The 19,965-nt window shown below is 34.6% G+C and overlaps 1 protein-coding gene across 1 annotated transcript in view; it reads left to right on the forward strand.

Moving 5' to 3' along the window:
• Positions 1-19,965, forward strand: part of LOC145283595 (uncharacterized) — a 3,312,299-nt gene that overhangs the window by 3,002,686 nt on the left and 289,648 nt on the right. The window contains exon 14 of the mRNA XM_080132527.1: positions 17,125-17,274. Coding sequence (XP_079988653.1) covers positions 17,125-17,274 — 150 coding nt within the window. The remainder of the gene's footprint in view (positions 1-17,124; positions 17,275-19,965) is intronic.

A 19,965-nucleotide genomic window follows, 5' to 3' on the forward strand; every position in this document is an offset into this window, starting at 1 on the left:
AGCGACTTTATAAGAAACTGACTTTGAGTTAATCTTTCTTAACTGCTGTCCAATAAATGTGTATCAAATTTAATGTAATTTTTTCAAATAGTTGTGCCAATATAATTTCGCTTAAAGTTCCGTGAGAATGCCAAAAAAATTGAAATTTTGGGAACATAATGTCTAATATTCAGTGTTGCACACAAATCGAAGTTATCCGAAATTATAAGAAAGATTTCCACTTACCTTATTGCCTCTTTTGCATTACAATAAATGTTTTAAAATATAATCCATACTAGCATTTCAGCCCGGCGTTGCCCGGGTGTTTGGGGGTGTGTGTTGAGCAAAAAAGAAAAAAAAGTGGTAGTAAGAAGGCAGGCTCGAACACGTACCGCGAAGGAGGAAAAGAACGGGAAAAACATAACGTCTTTGCTGTTACGACCACCGCTAAACTAGAAGTAACGAAGGTTTAAATTAAGGATAAACAATCGAAAAGAGGGGATTACTTTCGAAAATATCGGCGAAATAAGCGAACCCTCCCTGTAGAAAAATGCCCAGTTGAGGGTGAAGAAATTAATGTTTTTAGCCGATTTTTCGGTATTTGTCGTCTGAAAGGGCGAGATTCAAGACGATGATGATTTTGTAAAAATCAGTCGCCTCTGTCGAAAGTTTTAGGCAGACATGCAAACATACATTTATATATCGGTAGGTCAAATTTTCGACCCAAACCGATTAAAAAGCTTGCCGTATCTCTGAATACCCTTTATGTAAAATTTCAAATGTTTAGACCAGAAATTCTCTGAGTAATTTAGCAGAGATCGCAGCGGTCAATTTTTCTTAACATTGACCCCTATTATGACCCCCCTTAATATTTATTGTTCTCAGCTCAAATCAAGTTATTAAGTTAGATCCATATCCAAGGAATCTATATCTAAAATTTCAAGTGTTTATGCCCAAAATTAGTGGAGGAGTTTGGTAGAGTTCGCAAAGGTCAAATCGTTAAATTTTTACCCTTAACCGCCAAATTTCTGATCGAACACAGATTACAAAGATTTTCCCAAATCGCAATACCTTGAATATCAAATTTCGAGCTTGTAGACTTAAAATTTACAGAGTTATTGCATAGGGAAATGTACACAGACAGACACTTCCACTTTTATAGATGTATAGATGCCAAGTAGTTGTGTTACGACTCGTATAAAGTCGCTATCTAATCGTTAATTTGTGTAACTAGTAGTGATGGGATGATTGCAATATTTTCCCCGATTCAGATACAATTCCATACTAAATTCCCGATTCCGATTCTTTATAAATCTCTAAATATTTAACTATGAAGTTGTTATTTTTCCTGATTACTTTAAAAACACATGTTAACGTGCATATATTTTCTCAGGCGTAAAAACACTTGTTTGGGGATGATCTATACATTTTAATTTTACTTGTAGTTGAAAATTTATAAACATGTATTATTTGTTCGTATTATCAGCAATGGAACATTTTCTTTTAAACAAAATCAAATTAAAAAAGATAGTCAAAGGAATCGTTTTTGGCATTGAAAATTATGCACGATTTTTTTTTCTGATACAGATTCCGATACCCTCAAAAGTTCCGATTTTTTCCGATTCCGGATTCCGAATCCGATTAATCGTCTCAACATTAATGACGAGTTAAACTTTTTTAATCGTATTTTATGACTGATATTAGTACTATGTGATATGTAATATTCTCCGCACTGAAGTGAAGTCTACATCTCAGTCTGGTCACCTGAAGCTAAAGACAGAGCAAGTAGATGAAAGGGTTATGTCCGTTATTTGATTTATGTATCTATCCAATAATGCAGTAAACACTACACAAAACAGTAATTTTCCCCAAAAGCAGCTCGGCCTTTGATGAAATTTAAAGAATGAAAGCTTTACAACGGAATATTAAAAAACGTTAAATAATCCAAACAATCTAAGAACGCGATTTGAATTAATTGACAGTTCAGTTTTCACCAAATTTAAAGACACGAGATAAGTGGCTCCTAAACGTTATTTGCGTGGAAACCCACTATTAAGCTCTCTCAATTCTCACGGCGCCCATATTGTTAGATATTGGCAGGAAACCCCGGGAAGAAAAAGCATTCGACGTTTTGAGCGCATGTAAATGTATTCAAATGTGAGGGATTCGAGATTTTCCAGCATTGTCGTACGGAATGCATAATTGGACCCAGAAATATGTGAGAAGATATCGGTCAAAGAGTGAAACAATAGACAAAAGAAATAAACATTTTCTACTACAAAGCCTATACAATTAAATAATGTTTATTTTGGTGGTTAGAATGATTAGTAGTATGATAGTTTTTGTTTAACTTCATTATACCACATTTGGTTTCATATAACATACGATGGGGAAAGAATGTGTATACCTTCAATCCAGTAAAATCAAAATTTCAAGCAATCATCACTGTACAAACTGTACACTTTTGCTTTTTTTTTTTCAACACATCGATTCTGGCAGACACACCTTCAACAGTAGATACAGAGACCGCTCCAATACTGCGGCAAGCATGGGATATTCCACCAATCGTTTCGACATTCACGTTTGTTTTTCTCCAAGACCGGCACCGGTCTGCATGTAAAATCGTCCTAGAGCATCCTGTATCAATAAGCGTCACACATTGTGTCTCGTCAACATGGATGCCTGTCACCGGACGCGTCGTGTTCGCATTTTGGTGGGAATGAGACTGGCGCTTATGCATCTTCCCTTTGCTCATTTCCTGAGCAGTTCTGAGCCCATCAGTCCATTCTCACCGCACTGGTAACACCGTGTTCCGCGTTTTCGACAGTCCTTCGCACTGCATTTAAAACAGGTCACACTAACAGGAATATTCTTGGCCCTGTTGTTGTTAGGTGAGCGTGTGGCCGCAACCATGTCCTGATTTTGTTCCCCAGTCGTCGTCAAAATTCTCGCTCTCGACATTAGCCCCCCCCCCCCAATGGTCAGGGCTTACATGTTCAGCGCCTGTTGAAGAGCAATTAAGATGACGTCAGGGAACCCAGTGACGAAAGTCAATTTCGTGAGTCTCTCTAGGCCATCTCCTGTGAGCCCGGCCAATCCAACCAACTGCTTGATTTTGTTGGCGTAAACATCTACACGTTCACCAGCCCATCTGGCCATAGTTATTTTTCTGTATGCTGCGAACGCGTCGTCGGTAAATGCCTCTTTTAATCAGGCCTCAATCTGGCCTATCTTCTTTTGATCGTCCTCCTCCATTTCCATGTAGAGGGCCAGTGCATCACCTTCCAGATATAAAGGTAGATGACTCGCTATATCATCCTCCTGCTGAAGCTGTGCGACAAGTCTCACTTTTTTTCAGCCACGCTACAGCATCTCCCTCGCAGAGAACGGCTTGGTGATATCAATGCTTATCCGCACCTTCGCCATAGTCGAGCCGAAATAGCTTGTAACAAAATGTAGTAAGCAAAAATCAGTAATAAAGATAGGAAATATTCAGTTACGCCCTGTACCGCCCACCTCTAGAAGAGAGGGATTTCTTAGCTGTAATGACTGTAGAGAAAGGGGAAGGAGACAGAAAAAAGGCAGAAGAAAACTCGCTTCTCGCAGATTCGTGGTTCGTCACAAAGAACAATCCAACCGCCAGAACCACTTACACACAATCTGCAGGACACTGCTTGACTGTTTCCCAGCGTCCTGCCTTTATAGCAGCCGGGAATTATATATTTGCATAATCGCGCGAGAGCACACACGATTCTGCGAGAATTGCATGGGGTCGACGCCAATAAAAACCCGTTGACGCCATCTTTGAACTCTCTTCCACTCTCTGCCCTCGGCCCGCAACACAACAACATACGCATCCGAGGTAAGCTCTTTATTTCCCTCCACTTTAGTTATTGCCAATTCTGCTACACGTACATTCGGTGAAGCAGAAGACTGGAAGAAAAGTCCAAAGTCTAGCAGTTTTAGGAAATAAACTATTAAAGCAAAATGCTTCTTTGCATCTAGGGATCTATGCAGTGAAGGGATGAGGTTTTACTACTTTTTGGGTTATTAGGGGGCATTTACTTCCAAGAGGCACAGTTGCTATGATTTCGTCCAAGCACATGCCATTACAATATAATGTAAAATAGATAAAAGAATGCAACAGTGTTGCAATGGGACAGGGGTCAGAGCATTGTTGATAGTGTGGACCTATTAGGCTGGAAGCAATTTTGGGATGCTGCCTGAGAGAGAAAGAGAGAGAGAGAGAGAGATACTAGCGGTAGATGCACCGGCCCAAAATGTAGCAACAATACTCAATACATGGGCGAATGGTGACTGTCTAGAGATATAGGATACTCTCAGGTGTCGCACGATAGAAAGATCCCACCTTCTTTGTAGCAATCTTGGAAATGTCTTCAATTTATCTGTTAAGTTAATAATCAGGACATATATTTTCAAACGAAGTTTTTCACTAAGAGGAAATGATATCTTTTAGAAGAATTGCTACCCATAACTATTCTTTCTCTTAAGAGATAAATATCTGTAAATTACTCTACATAGAATTTTATCGGTCATTAATCATGTTTCAATAAAAAAAAAATGGTCTGCAATAAAGAGCGGAAATATTGCGATAAAACATAACGTAGAACGATTGTCTGAAAATAAAGAATAAAACCAAACTATCAATTCGGAATAATATGTACTTATAACTGATGCCAAGATTTTCTGTATAATTTTCTTTTCGCCATCTTCTTTCTTGAGTAAGAAACCGAGATATCTATCAAGACAAAATGGCGTCATATGTTAAATTCATTCGTTTTTACTTTCTTTTCGCATTACATTTTCACATGAAAGTAGCGACTTAAAATAGCACAGTAACATATATTTATGAGACACATACAAATGTGTACTTATAATAAATAATACACTTTTAAAAGGATCGGTGAGCCTCACGAATATGTATATTCTTGGTGAAATCTATCAAATACGAATTTATTAAAATATTTTATAGGAAACAGAGTGAGTTTAGTAGCACGTTAATATTTATTTCTTTATTGTGAATTTGACTATTGGGATAGTCAACGAAATTTAATACACCCCTCACCCCCACGAAGAAGGAAATTTAAAACTATTGCAAAATTTATTCCTTATACCTGATCTGGGGCAGTTATTTTTCTAGTAAATATATATGATTGCTATAAACTACATACAAGGAAGCATATATAAGTGTATCCTCTAAATACAAATACATATATATATATATATATATATATATATAATGTAACGATCTTGTGTCTCCTAATAATTATACAAAATCTGTTGCATGTATGTATAAAAATAAAACAATACAATAAGTATTATATGATTGCATGATAGCAGTTATTCTATATAACCATTTATCTCTCTATATATATATACAGTTAGGTATGTTTATATATATATATATATATATATATATATATATATATATATATATATACATTTATGAAAATTTGGAATTAAATTCTGAAAATTAAAAAAATTACAAAACTTATTATTCGACAAGGAGTACAAAAATTTTTTAAAGTTTTTTCCTTAACTTATGGAGTTTCAATAAATAGCTTTTTTCATCATAAAAATTGTTTTAGAAAAAAAAAGTTTTATAGGCGGTTATAAAGTCTGTATTAGACACGTAGATTGAAAATTAAAAACTTTAAAAGAAGCCAAATTTATAAAGGATATTCCATGGTATGGTTCGCTTCAATGAAGAAAAATAGAGGCACAGTTGTAAGATTCACTGCAATAAAGAATGATATAAACCAGGCCAAACAGAGAGTTTTTCATGTTCATATAATGTAGTGCATAAAACATGATAGAGTAAAACTCATTGCAAATTGTAATATTTCTAAAAACTTACTGTAAGAAAGATTTTTTTTCTGAAAAGCTTGTTAGATGATATTTACTGAAAATTTCTTATACAATTAATATAATTTAAATTAACACATTCAAAATAGTATAACGGAATATTCGCCCCCTAAAAGAGAGAAGAAAATTCTATAGTGCCCCATCAAATATAAAAATATAAATGAAATAAAATATATAATATTTTTATAGATTAATTTGTAATGGTTATTGGGTTTATTACAGTATTATACAATGCGTAATCTAAAATATTTCAAACTTTCAAAATATATACATACATATATATATATATATATATATATATATATATATATATATATATATATACTAGCAAAGACACGCTCTTTGCACGGGACTTTGCTGTACGGGCGGGTATATGCTTTACAAGTAGCCGAGCGTACGACAAAGTCCCCAGCTTTACGTTTGACCTTGACCTTGAAAAATAGTGTGCACATCCCTAGATCGGAGACCATCATCATGCCAGGTTTGGTTATGATCGTTTCAGTGGTGTGGGCTGTGGGAGAGTATATATACATAGGTTATGACCTAAACTTTTTCACTTTATCTTGGAAAATGGTGTGATATATCCCTAGGTATGATATTATTATGGTATTATTGCCGAAATACACTCTCATTTAATGCGTAGAGTTGTTGGTATTTCGTTATTTTCTTATCTATCGGCTCCGTTTCACACAGCATCGTTGAGGACACTAACTTCTACTAAGGTTATTTCTTTTTGCATCTTGTCCAATGTCACCAAGTCTGGTTTACCAGCTTCGTTTCCAAGGTACGTGGCTGCAGGAATTGCATAATTAGTGTGGAAGGCGTATGACTTGTTGGCACCTGTTCTTTATGATATATGTTCCCAGCACTTTCTGATGCATTCGATATTGAACTTTTTGCAGATCGTCCAGTGGAGATATTTATACACTCCATTGTGTCGCAGCGTAAAATAGCCGTCCCTCAGCAGTACATAAAAGTTTTCAGATTCTGTTCTTTTTTTTTGTGTGTGTGTGCGTGTGTGTGTGCATAAATCAATAGACGTTATTAGCTTAGTTTAAACTAAAATAAACATCTGCTTTAAAATAAACATTTTAGAAAAATATATGTGCGTGTGTGTGTGCGCGTATAGTGTATTAAATGAAATGGGTCTACAAACAAGTGAAGTTATTCCGTGAACTATAGATACCTATTTTGTTTTTTGGTTGTTTCATACGAAGTTTTCTACGTATACTAAAATGTAAACGATAATGAACTGCTCTCCATGTCAGAAACGAGTTGGCAATCGGACAAATACTCTAGGGTGATAGGTTCCAACCATTTTTTTTATTATTTATTTATTTTTATTTATTTATTTATTTATTTTTGCATTTGTCAGATTTTTAGTGAGTTCAATTTCGGACAAATCTCCTCCCTTCTTCGACAATTTTAACTGGATTTGTAATGTTTACTTATAATGGTTTAATTAATGTTAACATTAATTTATGTTAATTAATTAAAATGGCTTATCATCACCATTTACTGTGCATGCTTTGTTAATTTCACACGTTTACATCATTTCAAATATTTAACGCATTTGACGCATGTGAATAGGAATAGCAGATTGAAAAAAGAATTATGTTATATTCCTATGGCGGAACATTAAGTGTAAAAAGAAAAGAATCCAACACAAACTTAGTTCAATCTCATTATAAATGTATTTTATCTTTTATAAAGTTTTGGCTTTTTCAAACGAGACGAACAAATTTGTAGCTGACTTGAAAGGAGGCAACTCACAGCTGACTTGTATATACGTTTGATTTTCATAAATGAAAATAGATGTGTTTTATGCTTCCATAAATCCAACGTGTGATCAACTTCCGGTGTATCTTAAAAAGTATGTGATTAAACCATTTGCCTGGAAATATGTTTCGACCTGGCAACGCGGACTATATACAGCTAGTCACACGATAATAATGAGCCAATGTTTAGAAGTATTCCTAACTCATTTTACAGCCCTATGACTAATAGGCTAAAAGTGGAGACAATCTGAGGCACTTGTGTCCCTTTGAAAAACGTTTGTGTTAAAACTCTTAAAAATATATAATAAAATAAAAGATCGATTTCCTTTATTTTATCAGTTAATCCTTTTAATTTCCGAGGGAAATAATTTTCTTTGTGTTCTTTATCTTCATAAAGACTCTCCACTGGAACAAACAATACTAGGACTGATAATAATAACACCGTATGGGAATGATAAAAAGCCTACAAATATAAAAACCAAGAAGAAACGCAAAATATAGAAAGAATTGCCAACAAAAACTATTTGCTGTGTTGAAACTCTTAATCGAAAATGAAATGTTGAATAATAATGACTGCCACTCAATCTTTCCTTGACCCTGCACACCGACTGTCAGGAATGTTTTATAAGTTCCATAGGAATCTGATCGTTACGACTCATACGAGTGTAAAATAGCGCGGACGTGCGTATGCAAATGCATATGAAATGACGTCACCGGTAGGGGAAAATAAACACTTTGAAAAGGAGATTATGTTAGAGACGAAAAGAACGTTTGAGATCACGTGAGATGTGTAGATGGTGTACAAGAGCACGATCATGTGAGGAACGCCACAGCGGTAACAAGAGAATGGGAGAAATAACTGTTGTTATACAACAAAAAAGCGAGTTGGAGTTATTATCTTTTCTTTGCCTGCTTTACGACTGAGGCTACAACGTGTTGATTGCCGGACAATGTTACGGTGTAGTTGGCAGAATTTTTGATAGTTACGTTTAAGTCGGAAAAGCGGCGAGATCACTTTCGTTTTCTATCCGGTTCACCCACATTCGTCATGGTTCCTAGTCGCGTCGGAGTCGTTTTTCGATGGTCGGCGACATTTTTTTCAATAGTTATTAGTCAGCATTTATCAAGACGAAAAGGCACTCAAGGATGGTTAACGGAATTATCAGTTGTTTACTGAACAATACACTGAGAGAGTTGGAAACGATGCATAGGATGAGAAGTGTTTTATTTCCTAAGAGGGCAGCTCCACAAATATTTATTAACATTAGACTTTAAAAGAACCATGAATTTGCAACTTCATTTGAGCGAGACCAATAACCAATCATTCGCATATTTAGTCAATGAGTCGTTTTACATTTTCCATCAGCATAAGTATTATGAAAGTAACAGATAAAATCGGAAAAGGTGATATTTGTAAGTAATGAGCAACCAGAGGAGTTCATTTCGTATGGAGTGAGTTCTTCTGTCGAGAAGCAGCTCTGTGGTAATGTGTTCCTTATATGTGAAGCTCTTGGAAAACAATTCTATTCATGGAAATTCTGTTTGGTTTTAAATACACAGAGAAAGAAAGGAATGTAGTGGTAATATGTAGACGTTCTTTTTTAATAATTGAAAGTCGAAAAAGAGACTAGACGTCCCTTGGCATGCATGTACTTAAAATACTAAAATACTATAGGGTACATAAAGTTTTATTCGCCTTGGGTAAGCTTAAACAAAGACCATATAGTAAAATACTAGAGAATAATACAGCACCTAAAGTTTTACCCAGCGTATGTTAGCCTAAACAAGTATAGACCATTATTCATGGTTGTCTATGCACTAAAGAGTTATAAATCAAGGGAGATAATTTGAAGCAAGATGTTTGGGGAGCGATAATGTGAGGGAGAGTTTATTCGTTTGTAAAATTAATCTAAATACATGTTTCCGGCAATAAAAACAACTGCATGCGTATTTTTTAACGGATGACATCTTTTTTTTTAATTTATTACATTCGTTCAGTTGTAATTTTCTCTTTTATATTTTAAAACTGAGAATTCTCCGTCTCTGTATTTTATGCTTATATGCCGAGATAGGCAAGTAATTACCATAATTCAAAAGAAGAACATAGACATGAATAGCTACCAGCCTTTCTTCATCTTGTTTTATAGATCGCTTGCTTTCATTAAATCAAATGGAAATGATTTCCATCGCCAAATTAACGTTGGTGGTTCTTATTTAGACGTGTTTTCCTTTTGATTTCCGATAGAACTAAATATATCTTTAAGTAATGAAGACACATCGGAGCCAGACAAGTCGTTACTCTAGGTTATAAAATGAAAGTAGATCTATCATTTACTGTCACGTTCAGAAAAGTGTTTAGAACACATATGTACTTGTATACAAATAAATTATATATGTTATATATATATGTATATATATACACGTTATATATATATGTGTGTGTATGTGTGTGTAGAGAGAGACAGAGATACAGACAGAGTATAATTATGGCAAGTAAGCTACGCAAATACGTTTGTGTTTCATTCGTACATATTTATACTGCTACTAAGCCCTATCCATATATTCCGAATTGTTAAAGTAAACGTTGAATATATATATATATATATATATATATATATATATATATATATATATATATATATATCACGTCACAGGTCCTTGCCATCCGCAAGGATCTTTAGTGTAGTGGTTAGAGTACTTGGAAAATCAATTGTTAGAAGTGATATTATCCTGAAGGTTCAAGGTTCAATCCTCAGTGTGAGCGACCGAAAAATACAATTACGAATTACTTAGGACCTCTATCGAGTCATGGCTGACGGAACAAGAGCATGCTACCACTGTGAAGTAAATAAAGGGTTCCACCTGAAATACCGTCACAATTCTCGAGTTCGACAGAAACATTCTCAAAGGACGCCAAATCAAGAAGCTCACAAAGCTCAAAGACCAGAGGATTGTAACATCAAAACACCGCTCACCTGTGAAAGCGGTCATCAACCTCAGCAGCCGCCAACTGAGTCACTCAGAGGAAGCAGTACTAAATAAAGGTCTCAACTTCGCAACAACAACCAAACGCGTTCCATTCTTAGATATCATAACACACATGGAAGATATAGCCCTGAGAATCCCATCAACCCAAGGTGATGAAATAAGATGGAAAGTGAGACAAGTACTCGAGAAAGCCAAGCCTCCTAAATCAAACATCTCTCGGGAAGATAGGCTGGCTATAAGAAACCTACAGGGTGACAGCAGTATAATAATTCTGCCAGCAGACAAAGGAAATGCTACTGTGGTGATGGACATGTCGGAATACTCTGAAAAAATGTCAGGCCTAATCGCAGATGGTAGCTACGGTAAAATAAAGAAGGACCCAACTTTGAAAACCGAAAGAAAGCTGTTACAAATCCTTACGAAAAACAAGGAACACATCGCTCCGATGAGATATAGACAGCTGGTCCAGCATTACAGTAAGCTACCACATATGTACGGTCTCCCCAAGATACACAAAGACGGTATTCCACTCAGACCCATAGTGAGCTGCCGAGGCTCAGCATGCCACCCACTGAGCAGGTACCTTGTGGATATAATAAACCCATTAGCAGGCAAGTCAGCAACACATGTAAAGAATTCTGCCCACTTCACGGAACTGATCAAGGGAGCACCCATCAGTACAAACCAAATGGTAAGCCTAGATGTGGTTAGCCTGTTCACTAAAGTCCCAACTAGTGAGGCACTAGCAGTAATTCAAGACAAACTAGCTGCGGACCTCTCCATAGAAGAGCGCACATGTGTACCATTGCCAAACTTAATGGAAATGCTGACATTCTGCATAGAAACAACCTACTTCAGAATGGGTACTGACCTATATCGACAAGAGGAGGGACTAGCTATGGGCTCGCCATTATCACCAGTGATGGCGAACATATACATGGAATACTTCGAAGACATGGCCTTAGGTTCAGCTCCCTTAAAGCCCACCATGTGGCTAAGATACGTTGATGACACCTTCATACTCTGGCCCCATCAGGAAGACATCCAGGCTCTCCTAGATCATGTGAACTCAATAAGACCATCGATACAGTTCACAATGGAGAAAGAAAAAGATAACCAACTGGCCTTCCTTGATATACTCATATCACGCACAGAGCATGGGTTTAAGACATCCGTATATCGCAAGCCTACCTTCACCGGACAATACCTAAACTTCAACTACCATCACCCATACAGTATCAAACATGGAATCGCACGCTGCTTACAACATCGAGCAGAGACAATAAGTAGCGACACCATTACATACCACCAAGAAATGGTCAGGTTGAAGAATACCCTCCGTCGTAACAACTACCCCGATAGCATACTATCCACCAGACGTGTTAATAGTATAAGAAAAGAGAATGAAACCCAAAAACCTCCAACGGTCTGCCTACCATATATACGAGGCATCTCCGAAAAGATTCAGAGAATATGTGCCCCCTACAACACCGTTCCATAATACTCCTGAGTACTCCTGATCAGCGCTGACCCATCCTTTGATTTAAATGAGGCTACAGAAACAAACACTGACCTAAGTAAGCAAAAGAGTTTATTTGAGTTGTGTTGAGTGGCAGCATCTTGAATTCTAGTTAAGATACTAGACCACCATTGTTTTTTAAGAGCTCTTTCTCCGCACTGATGAGCAGCTTGTATGCTTTGTATGAAATCTCAACTTGATATCTGTTTGTCAGGTTTTGATCTAAGAGTAGCTTGTGTAGATGATGTTTTCTTTCGAGCAGTTTATAAATGTTCTCATCAATCTCATTAAACCAATTCCTGTGTTTCTTCTCCTCTTTACCGAGGATATCCAAGCCAGTTTTGTAGACGTGTTCCTTGAAGTCCTCCTAGGTGCAATCAAAATGCATGTTGTCAAAAGTGTCTAAGAGCTCTTGGCAGACATTAGACTGAGCTTTGCAACATTGATTCGCTTTGGAATATTTGTGTCCGACATACGATTCTTCTTCCTACCATGTATGTGATCAGTATCAACAATCAGCACTACAAAATATACAGACACTGCAGACATCTTTGAGATCATCTTTTTTTTTTTTTTTTTTTTTTTTTGGGTGACTGTAAAGTCTATCATATGCCCATGTTTGGATCTTGAGTGGATCCAAATTATTTTACGTTTCTGTTTTTGCCGGAAGTATGTGTTACAGATGACTAAGTTAAACTTAGAGAATAGTTGTAGGATGCTCAGGCTATTGCTATTTACTTTGCCAATACCATAACATCCAATTGTATCCCTAAACTAGATGTTGTTTTCCTACACGTGAGTTAAAGTCGCCAAGTAGGATCAACTTTTCCTCCTTTGGATTAGCAACTAGGGTTTCCCGATAGAATTGCATGACGTCACATGCTAATTGGGTTGGAGCATAGACAGAAAGAATAGTAATGTATCGCTCACATGCAAATAGTATTCGTAGTTTCATGATACGATCATTTATAATACATGGACGATCAAGTTTGTCAACCAGAGAGGAGAGAATGGCAAAACCGACTCCCCCTTCACGTTTCACCCCTTTGGATATTCCAATCCAGAAGATAGTAGATCCAGACTGCTTTTCAATTAAATTATCTTCATCACAAAGTCGAGTCTTATAATCTTAGTTGAACAGTTCAGTCCCTAAATATGGCTGCCCAGGCACAGAAGTCTCCACCGAAATCAACCTGTAGAAAAATGACAATGTTAAGAAAAAACTCTTGTCGCCTTTGTGCAGATTTATGACTATAAGCATCCAACTTGTTAGGTTTGCCTACGTCGCCATGCCTCTATCGCCAAAGGTCTTTTTTTATGAACAAAGATTAGTTGAGTTAATAAGACATCTTTCGGTGAATTATAGTGATATATGTTTATACAATGCATACACCACCATCTAACTCTTGATGGTCAGTATCCAGTGACAAGCATGAGCGAGATGACTGGTAGCCATGTCGATCGCAGGTTTTCTATCCGAGATTTCCTTCTCCTCGAAAAGTAGCTTTCACCACAGCTTATGGGAATCTCTTCAATTCCCTACGCTATGGGACTTAATTTACTGGGTACCAGAGCATATTCCATACGCCGGTGGGCCATGCTTGCCTCAGTTGAGAGGGCCTAAGCTCCGCAGTATGGTAACCCTCAAGAAAGCATTAGAGGTGGCTAACATGTACTACACCTTGCCCAAGTGTTACCCTGAACTATGCATGACATCTCTCTTTGGTACATTACGTATACCCGCATTACACTGTTTTGTTTTTAAATCCTTGAAATAGTGTTTCATGGTAAAAAATTGATGATCCCTTCATACATACATACATACATACATACATACATACATACATGCATACATACATACAGTTTTGGGGAAATAAGAACGAATGACAAAGGTAAGGTAAATATATTAAATAGGTTAGTCTAATTACTCTGGAGAAGAAAAAAAACTGGATCCAGTATCTGAGACATTTTTTTTTGTTCATTTGTTTAAGGGAGGTGGTGTTTGATCCAGACTGCCGGAGAAGCCATCATTTAATATACTATTTGGATTGGAAATCCCCAAAACGGTGTTTCATAGTAAGCATCTGATGATTCCTGAAAACTTTAGACTACTGTGAGTTCGATAAAGCAAGTTGATTAACGTGAATGCACCAGAAGTATTCGGTTCGGTCTGATATATATATTTGTTTTATTTTTAATTTCCTAATCGTACATTTATTTTTTGTTTTTGTTATTTTACTTCTTTTAAGAAAAAGACAATTGCTGGGATAGAACTCAAAAAAAAATATTACAATTTTTAACCAAATCAATTTCATATTTTGAACTCTAAAAGATATCTAAAAATTAGAGTTTAAGCTTAGCAGGTGTTAAGAAATTGAATTTCACAGATTCTTGCCGAATTAGTTTCAAATGGCTATGAATCAAATTTAATGATAATCTGAAATATTGGAATGTTCTACAATTATTTGCCCTATGAACCCATTAAAATTCTTTATAGAAAGTAACATTTGGGAAATATTTAATAATGGATATTTTATACTTATTATCAAAATTCCTCCCAAATCAGGGTTATCTTAACTTTCATGATGAGCTATTTGCCGACCTTGCTAAAAATTTGTGAAAAATTTAATTAAATATAACCCATATCACCGTACCTTATGAATAACTAATGTATCTCAAAATTCATCAATTCCAAAAAATAGATTTTTTTTTAAAGTTTCGATTCGTTTCAAGTTGACATAATTTCAGCCAGACAGCACCGGTTTTTAGATTAACACGACTCCAAATTGAGATTAAACTTCAAGGTGCTCATATACGTACAAGGAAAAGGGGTTTGATCGTAAATTAATAAATCTCCCAGGCATGAAGTTTCATGTGATGGCACCGGAAGTATTCAGTTTATTCTCATATATATTTGTTTCAATGTTTTGTTTTATAATCGTTTATGTGTTTTTTTTTTCATTTATTTCAGTTCATCCTTACTTGTTACTTCTTTTACAAAACAACAACCATTGAGATTGATCGATTTTAAAAGACTGCAGCGCAGATAACGTGTCCGTGCTTGTTATAATTAAATTGTATATGCATTAGTTTATTACGACTTTTTGATCGGCTTGAATCCGTTGTTGACACTGGTTTTTCCCAATCTTTTCTAAAATCAGATATTTACAGGAGGAAACGTGTGAAGGTTGCCAACATCCATTAGTTTACATAGTGCTATGGAACAGACCCAATTCGAACTTGACATTCCAGATTGTCAATCCAGGTCTCTATCCAATTCGCCATGATGCGTAATAGAACATTAGAATATTCAGATAGCCTTTCAAATTTGAGTATATCATTGTGACTTATTTAGAACTATCAAACTCTTAGCGACATTTGGATCGTACTGGCGTACTGAACGAAGCACAAAGCATTGTTCTTTATCTTTTTCGAAGCAGTTGGTCCCGCATACGTTTCTAACTGGGGTGCATCTTTACTTGAGCCAGACTAGTAACCAATCATTCTCATATTTAATTAACGAGCAACTTCACATTTCCCATGAGCATAAGCATTATAAAAGTAACAGATAAGATCGGAAGAAAGTGATATTCGTAAGTAATGAACAGTCAGAGGAGTTAATTTCGTATGGAGTATGGAGTTAGTTCCGATTATTGACAAAGAATCCTGGACCATGATCGAAAATTGCCGAATCAGTTTACGACTTGAAAGCCATTTTTCTATGTTTTTCTTGACTGAAGAAACTTTTTCAACTTTATATTTTTAGAGGTTATTTTTTACCATTAACTTTAAACTAGACATTATTATTCTTAGTGTTGTCTGTTTTTTTTTTACATGTTTTCGCGGCCTTAAAATTGAAAAGAGCTTTGATCATTTTCGTGACTAACTCAGGTTTCTCCGCTAATACTCAGAGCTGACTCCATAAGAACTGAAATCCTCCAGGTGACCATGACTTAACATGGGGAGAATAACAAAACAAATAATATTGTAAAACTTTAAATTTTTATTTAAAATATAGCACAATAAGCATTTTGTATAAGTGTCAAAAAAGTAATTAAATATGTTTTTCTTTATGGAAATGAAATCTATGAAAGGACGTAACAACTAAATAATAGAAATTTTTTAGGTATCAGAATCGGAAAAAACTTGTAACTATTTTCCGATTCCCAAAACGATTCTTTCCATTGTTTTTATTCGTTTATTTTTATTTAAAACTTAATTTTCCATGGCTCCTATTGATGAAAAAAAATATTAATTGATTTTTAACTATTAAAAACGCTAAAATCTATAGATCACCACCTCCACAAATGTATTTTTTATGTTTACGAAATATTGCTTGTATTTTTGCGGTAATCCGTCGCTACTCCTTTCTCTCAATATCTATCTTTAGAAATTTAAAATAACCAGGAAAAAATATTTACATCGTCCCATCGCTATTAATATGATTACCAAAAATATTGTCCGGTGCATCTAACGATTATAATAATGCTAAGTTGGACAACAGAACACCTGCATGCATTTTTTATTATGACATAGCCATAAAAACCGTTAGCCATAGACAGAGATTACCTAGCTAATCAGAAAATACATAAAACTTAGGAGTATCACGATAGTTAGCCAATACAAAACTCCGAAAATGTGAACGTGATACATGTTCATTCATATAGTTCTGAGACACACGTTCAGGACTGCAGAACACAAGGTAAATTGAGATCGCCGGTACATCTCTGAGCAAACGCCGTTGTGACTATGCTGCGGGTCTAATTTGAATGTATATTCTCGCAGGTTTGGTCTGTTCAGCCACAGCACAAGAACCATGAAATAATATATATATATATATATATATATATATATATATATATTATTATTATTACTACTACAAAACAACAACACTCACAAGACTATCTTGTATTCTTGCGCATTGTTTAAACTCCAGATGTTTCAATTTGGTTATTCATTTATTCTTTCTTACAGGACAAACAGAAGAAATTGTGGCACACACCATACTACGATAACGAGGTGAAGTTAAAACAGCTTTACATCAAGATTTGCAAACACTTGCCAGCTTATGGCTGCAAGCTCTACCCGGTAAAGGAAAGTCTACGAGGGAACACGCAGAAGAAGGTACAGTAATAGGAAACTGTTTTCCTGTTCAAACGCTACGATATAATGCATTTTGATTGCGAAGCTTAGCTTACTGGCTTTTTTTTTCTCTCGGTTGTTTTTTCAACTCTTTTTACATTTTTCTTTAAAATAATAAAACGAAAAAGGCAAAATCGATCAGAAACTTTTACCATATTTTAACATATATAAACGCAAACGTTATATTTAAAAATGGGTGCTTGTGTAGATTGATAATCTTTCAAACCAACGCATTTCAGTTGAAAACATTATTACATGTCATGTCGTGATTAGTATAAATTTAAGCAAATTACGAAAACTGATGCTGTAGAAGCTGAGCTATGGATATTTTTAGCAACAAAAAAACGAAACATTTACAATTATGTTCTTACATATTGTTTTTAAAATATGGCGGACTCTTAAGTCAATTTAACCCAAGAAATATTAGTAGATTTGCCATACTGAATTGATCCACATTTAAACATATGATAAAACTCAATAATTCGATAAATTTTATTTTTACTTGTAGCTATTTTTCTACTGGATCATTTTTTCAAGGGGGTGGGACTAATAATAAGTTTTACATGTAAGTACGTAATAATGTTTTTACCTGAAGTGCGTTGTTTTAAAAGATTAACAATCAACAAAAACACCACAGAGTGCATAATGCGATCTTTAAATTAATAAAACTATGATACAACTTTTCGAAATGCCTACTTTTCGAGGAGCTGGACTTACCCTATCAAGCACAGACTGGTGTTGTATTATAAATTGACGGGAAGTCATTTAAAGCTCTTGCATGCCTTACACGTGTTTGCGATAACAGAATAAGTCCCGACTCGAAGTTAGCAGAAAACAGTGTTAGGCCAAAATAGTTTCCGAATATAAAATACTTTTTGTAACTTCCAGTTTTGGTTAAGAGTGAAATTTACTAATACAATACAAACATTCAATCGGTTTTTAATGTTTTTTTGGTTTTTTCAAAAGAATTGCTATTTCAAATATATTTTTTTTTTTTTTTACAAAATGTGTTTTTATTTAAAAAGTATTCAATGAAATTTATTTAAATTTAAAATATTTCATGAAACTTTATTTCGAAAATATAAGATTTAAACTTTTAAAAAAATAATTTTTTACAAAAATATACTCACCAACATAGATTGATAATGTATGGAAAAAAATATGAAAACATCTTATTTTTATATAATAAAAATATTAACTAAAATCGAGCTTATTTAGGAAATATAAGATTTTTAAATTATAAAAATAGTTATTGAAGTAATTTCTTTAGAAATTATAATACTGTCATTTCGCGCGTCATTATATCGCACATATACGTCGTTTCCAAATTAATGTTATTTTCAATAGCTATTTTCATAATTAAAAGAAAACATTTTTGAATGTTTTTTAATAATTAAAGTGACAATTTCCGAAATAAAATATCATATAAACTATTCATATAATAATTTTTAGTAAAAGAACTCAAACTGGAAGTAAGAGGAAGTATTTAACATCCGAAACCTATTTTGACCTAACACTGCTAACTTTACTTCTGCTACGTTCATATTTTAAATAATTTATTAATCTATTATTCATTGAAATAAATTACAATATTACATTTAGTAATTAAATTTATTTTCTAAATAGGATTTTAAAATTATTTATTTTCGAAATTAAATTTTCCAGAATGCATTTAGATTTATTCCTAAATAAAACATGCGTTTTGAGCTTTCATGAATAATTAAAAATGTTGTATGCATTACTCGTGACTCTTCAAAATTTGGAAGCAATTAAGAAGAAGACCGGCTAAGTAGAAAATACCCTTCTAACTTTGAAATGTGTCTGCAAAACCTCGTATATGAAAAGATTGTCATTTGTGGAAGCGATTTAAAACGAATATAAATATAGTTTAATAAAACGTGAGCTTCATACGTCTCGCTATATTTTCATAACACCTTAATTAATGTACGGCAATACTTAATTGTAATCTTTCAACGTTCCATTTTGAACTAGTAATACGTAAGGCCGTTCGTTACGTGAATAAACTCTGGTTCTATTCATATTTAATGCAATAGTCTCCTCTATATGATGTCCGGTAGAAATCAAGGTACTTATGCAGCGTAAAAACCGCGTTATCAGCGGCATATTCCGAGTAGTTTACGTCAGTCGGAAGGTTCCAGACGAAAACTGTTTAAATATTTTTTTACCAAAATCGAATGTCAATGTTTAAAGTGGTAGCAAACAGTTAAACAATAAGAAAAAACATAATTATAATCGAAAACAGGCATCACATGATAATTCCAATGAATAAAGTATTTGTGCAATCTGCGGGCCGTGTTGAAATAATAACGTTATTATATAGAAAGTCATTCTTAACATAGAGACGAAAGGGAGTTTTTTTTAACTATTTTCTATTTTTATTTAACAATTTAATAAACAAAAGACACTGCTTGTCAATTATCAGGTGCTGGAATTTCAACGGCTAGGTGTTTCGGCACTTTTCGGTAATCTACGTAAATTGCATGTGTTATGCTGAGGATAACGTTAGAATAAACTTTATTTCGGATAACAACACATGAGAAAGATGGAATAAAATAAAATAAAAATAAAATTCAAAAAATTGAAAAACTGCAAACATGAACGTGAAAATTAGGTCACCTATCAATTCGATTAATTCAGAAAAAAAGTTGTCAA

Source organism: Euprymna scolopes, chromosome 8, assembly GCF_053919585.1.
Source record: "Euprymna scolopes isolate OS-2025 chromosome 8, ASM5391958v1, whole genome shotgun sequence".
Lineage (NCBI taxonomy): Eukaryota > Metazoa > Mollusca > Cephalopoda > Sepiida > Sepiolidae > Euprymna > Euprymna scolopes.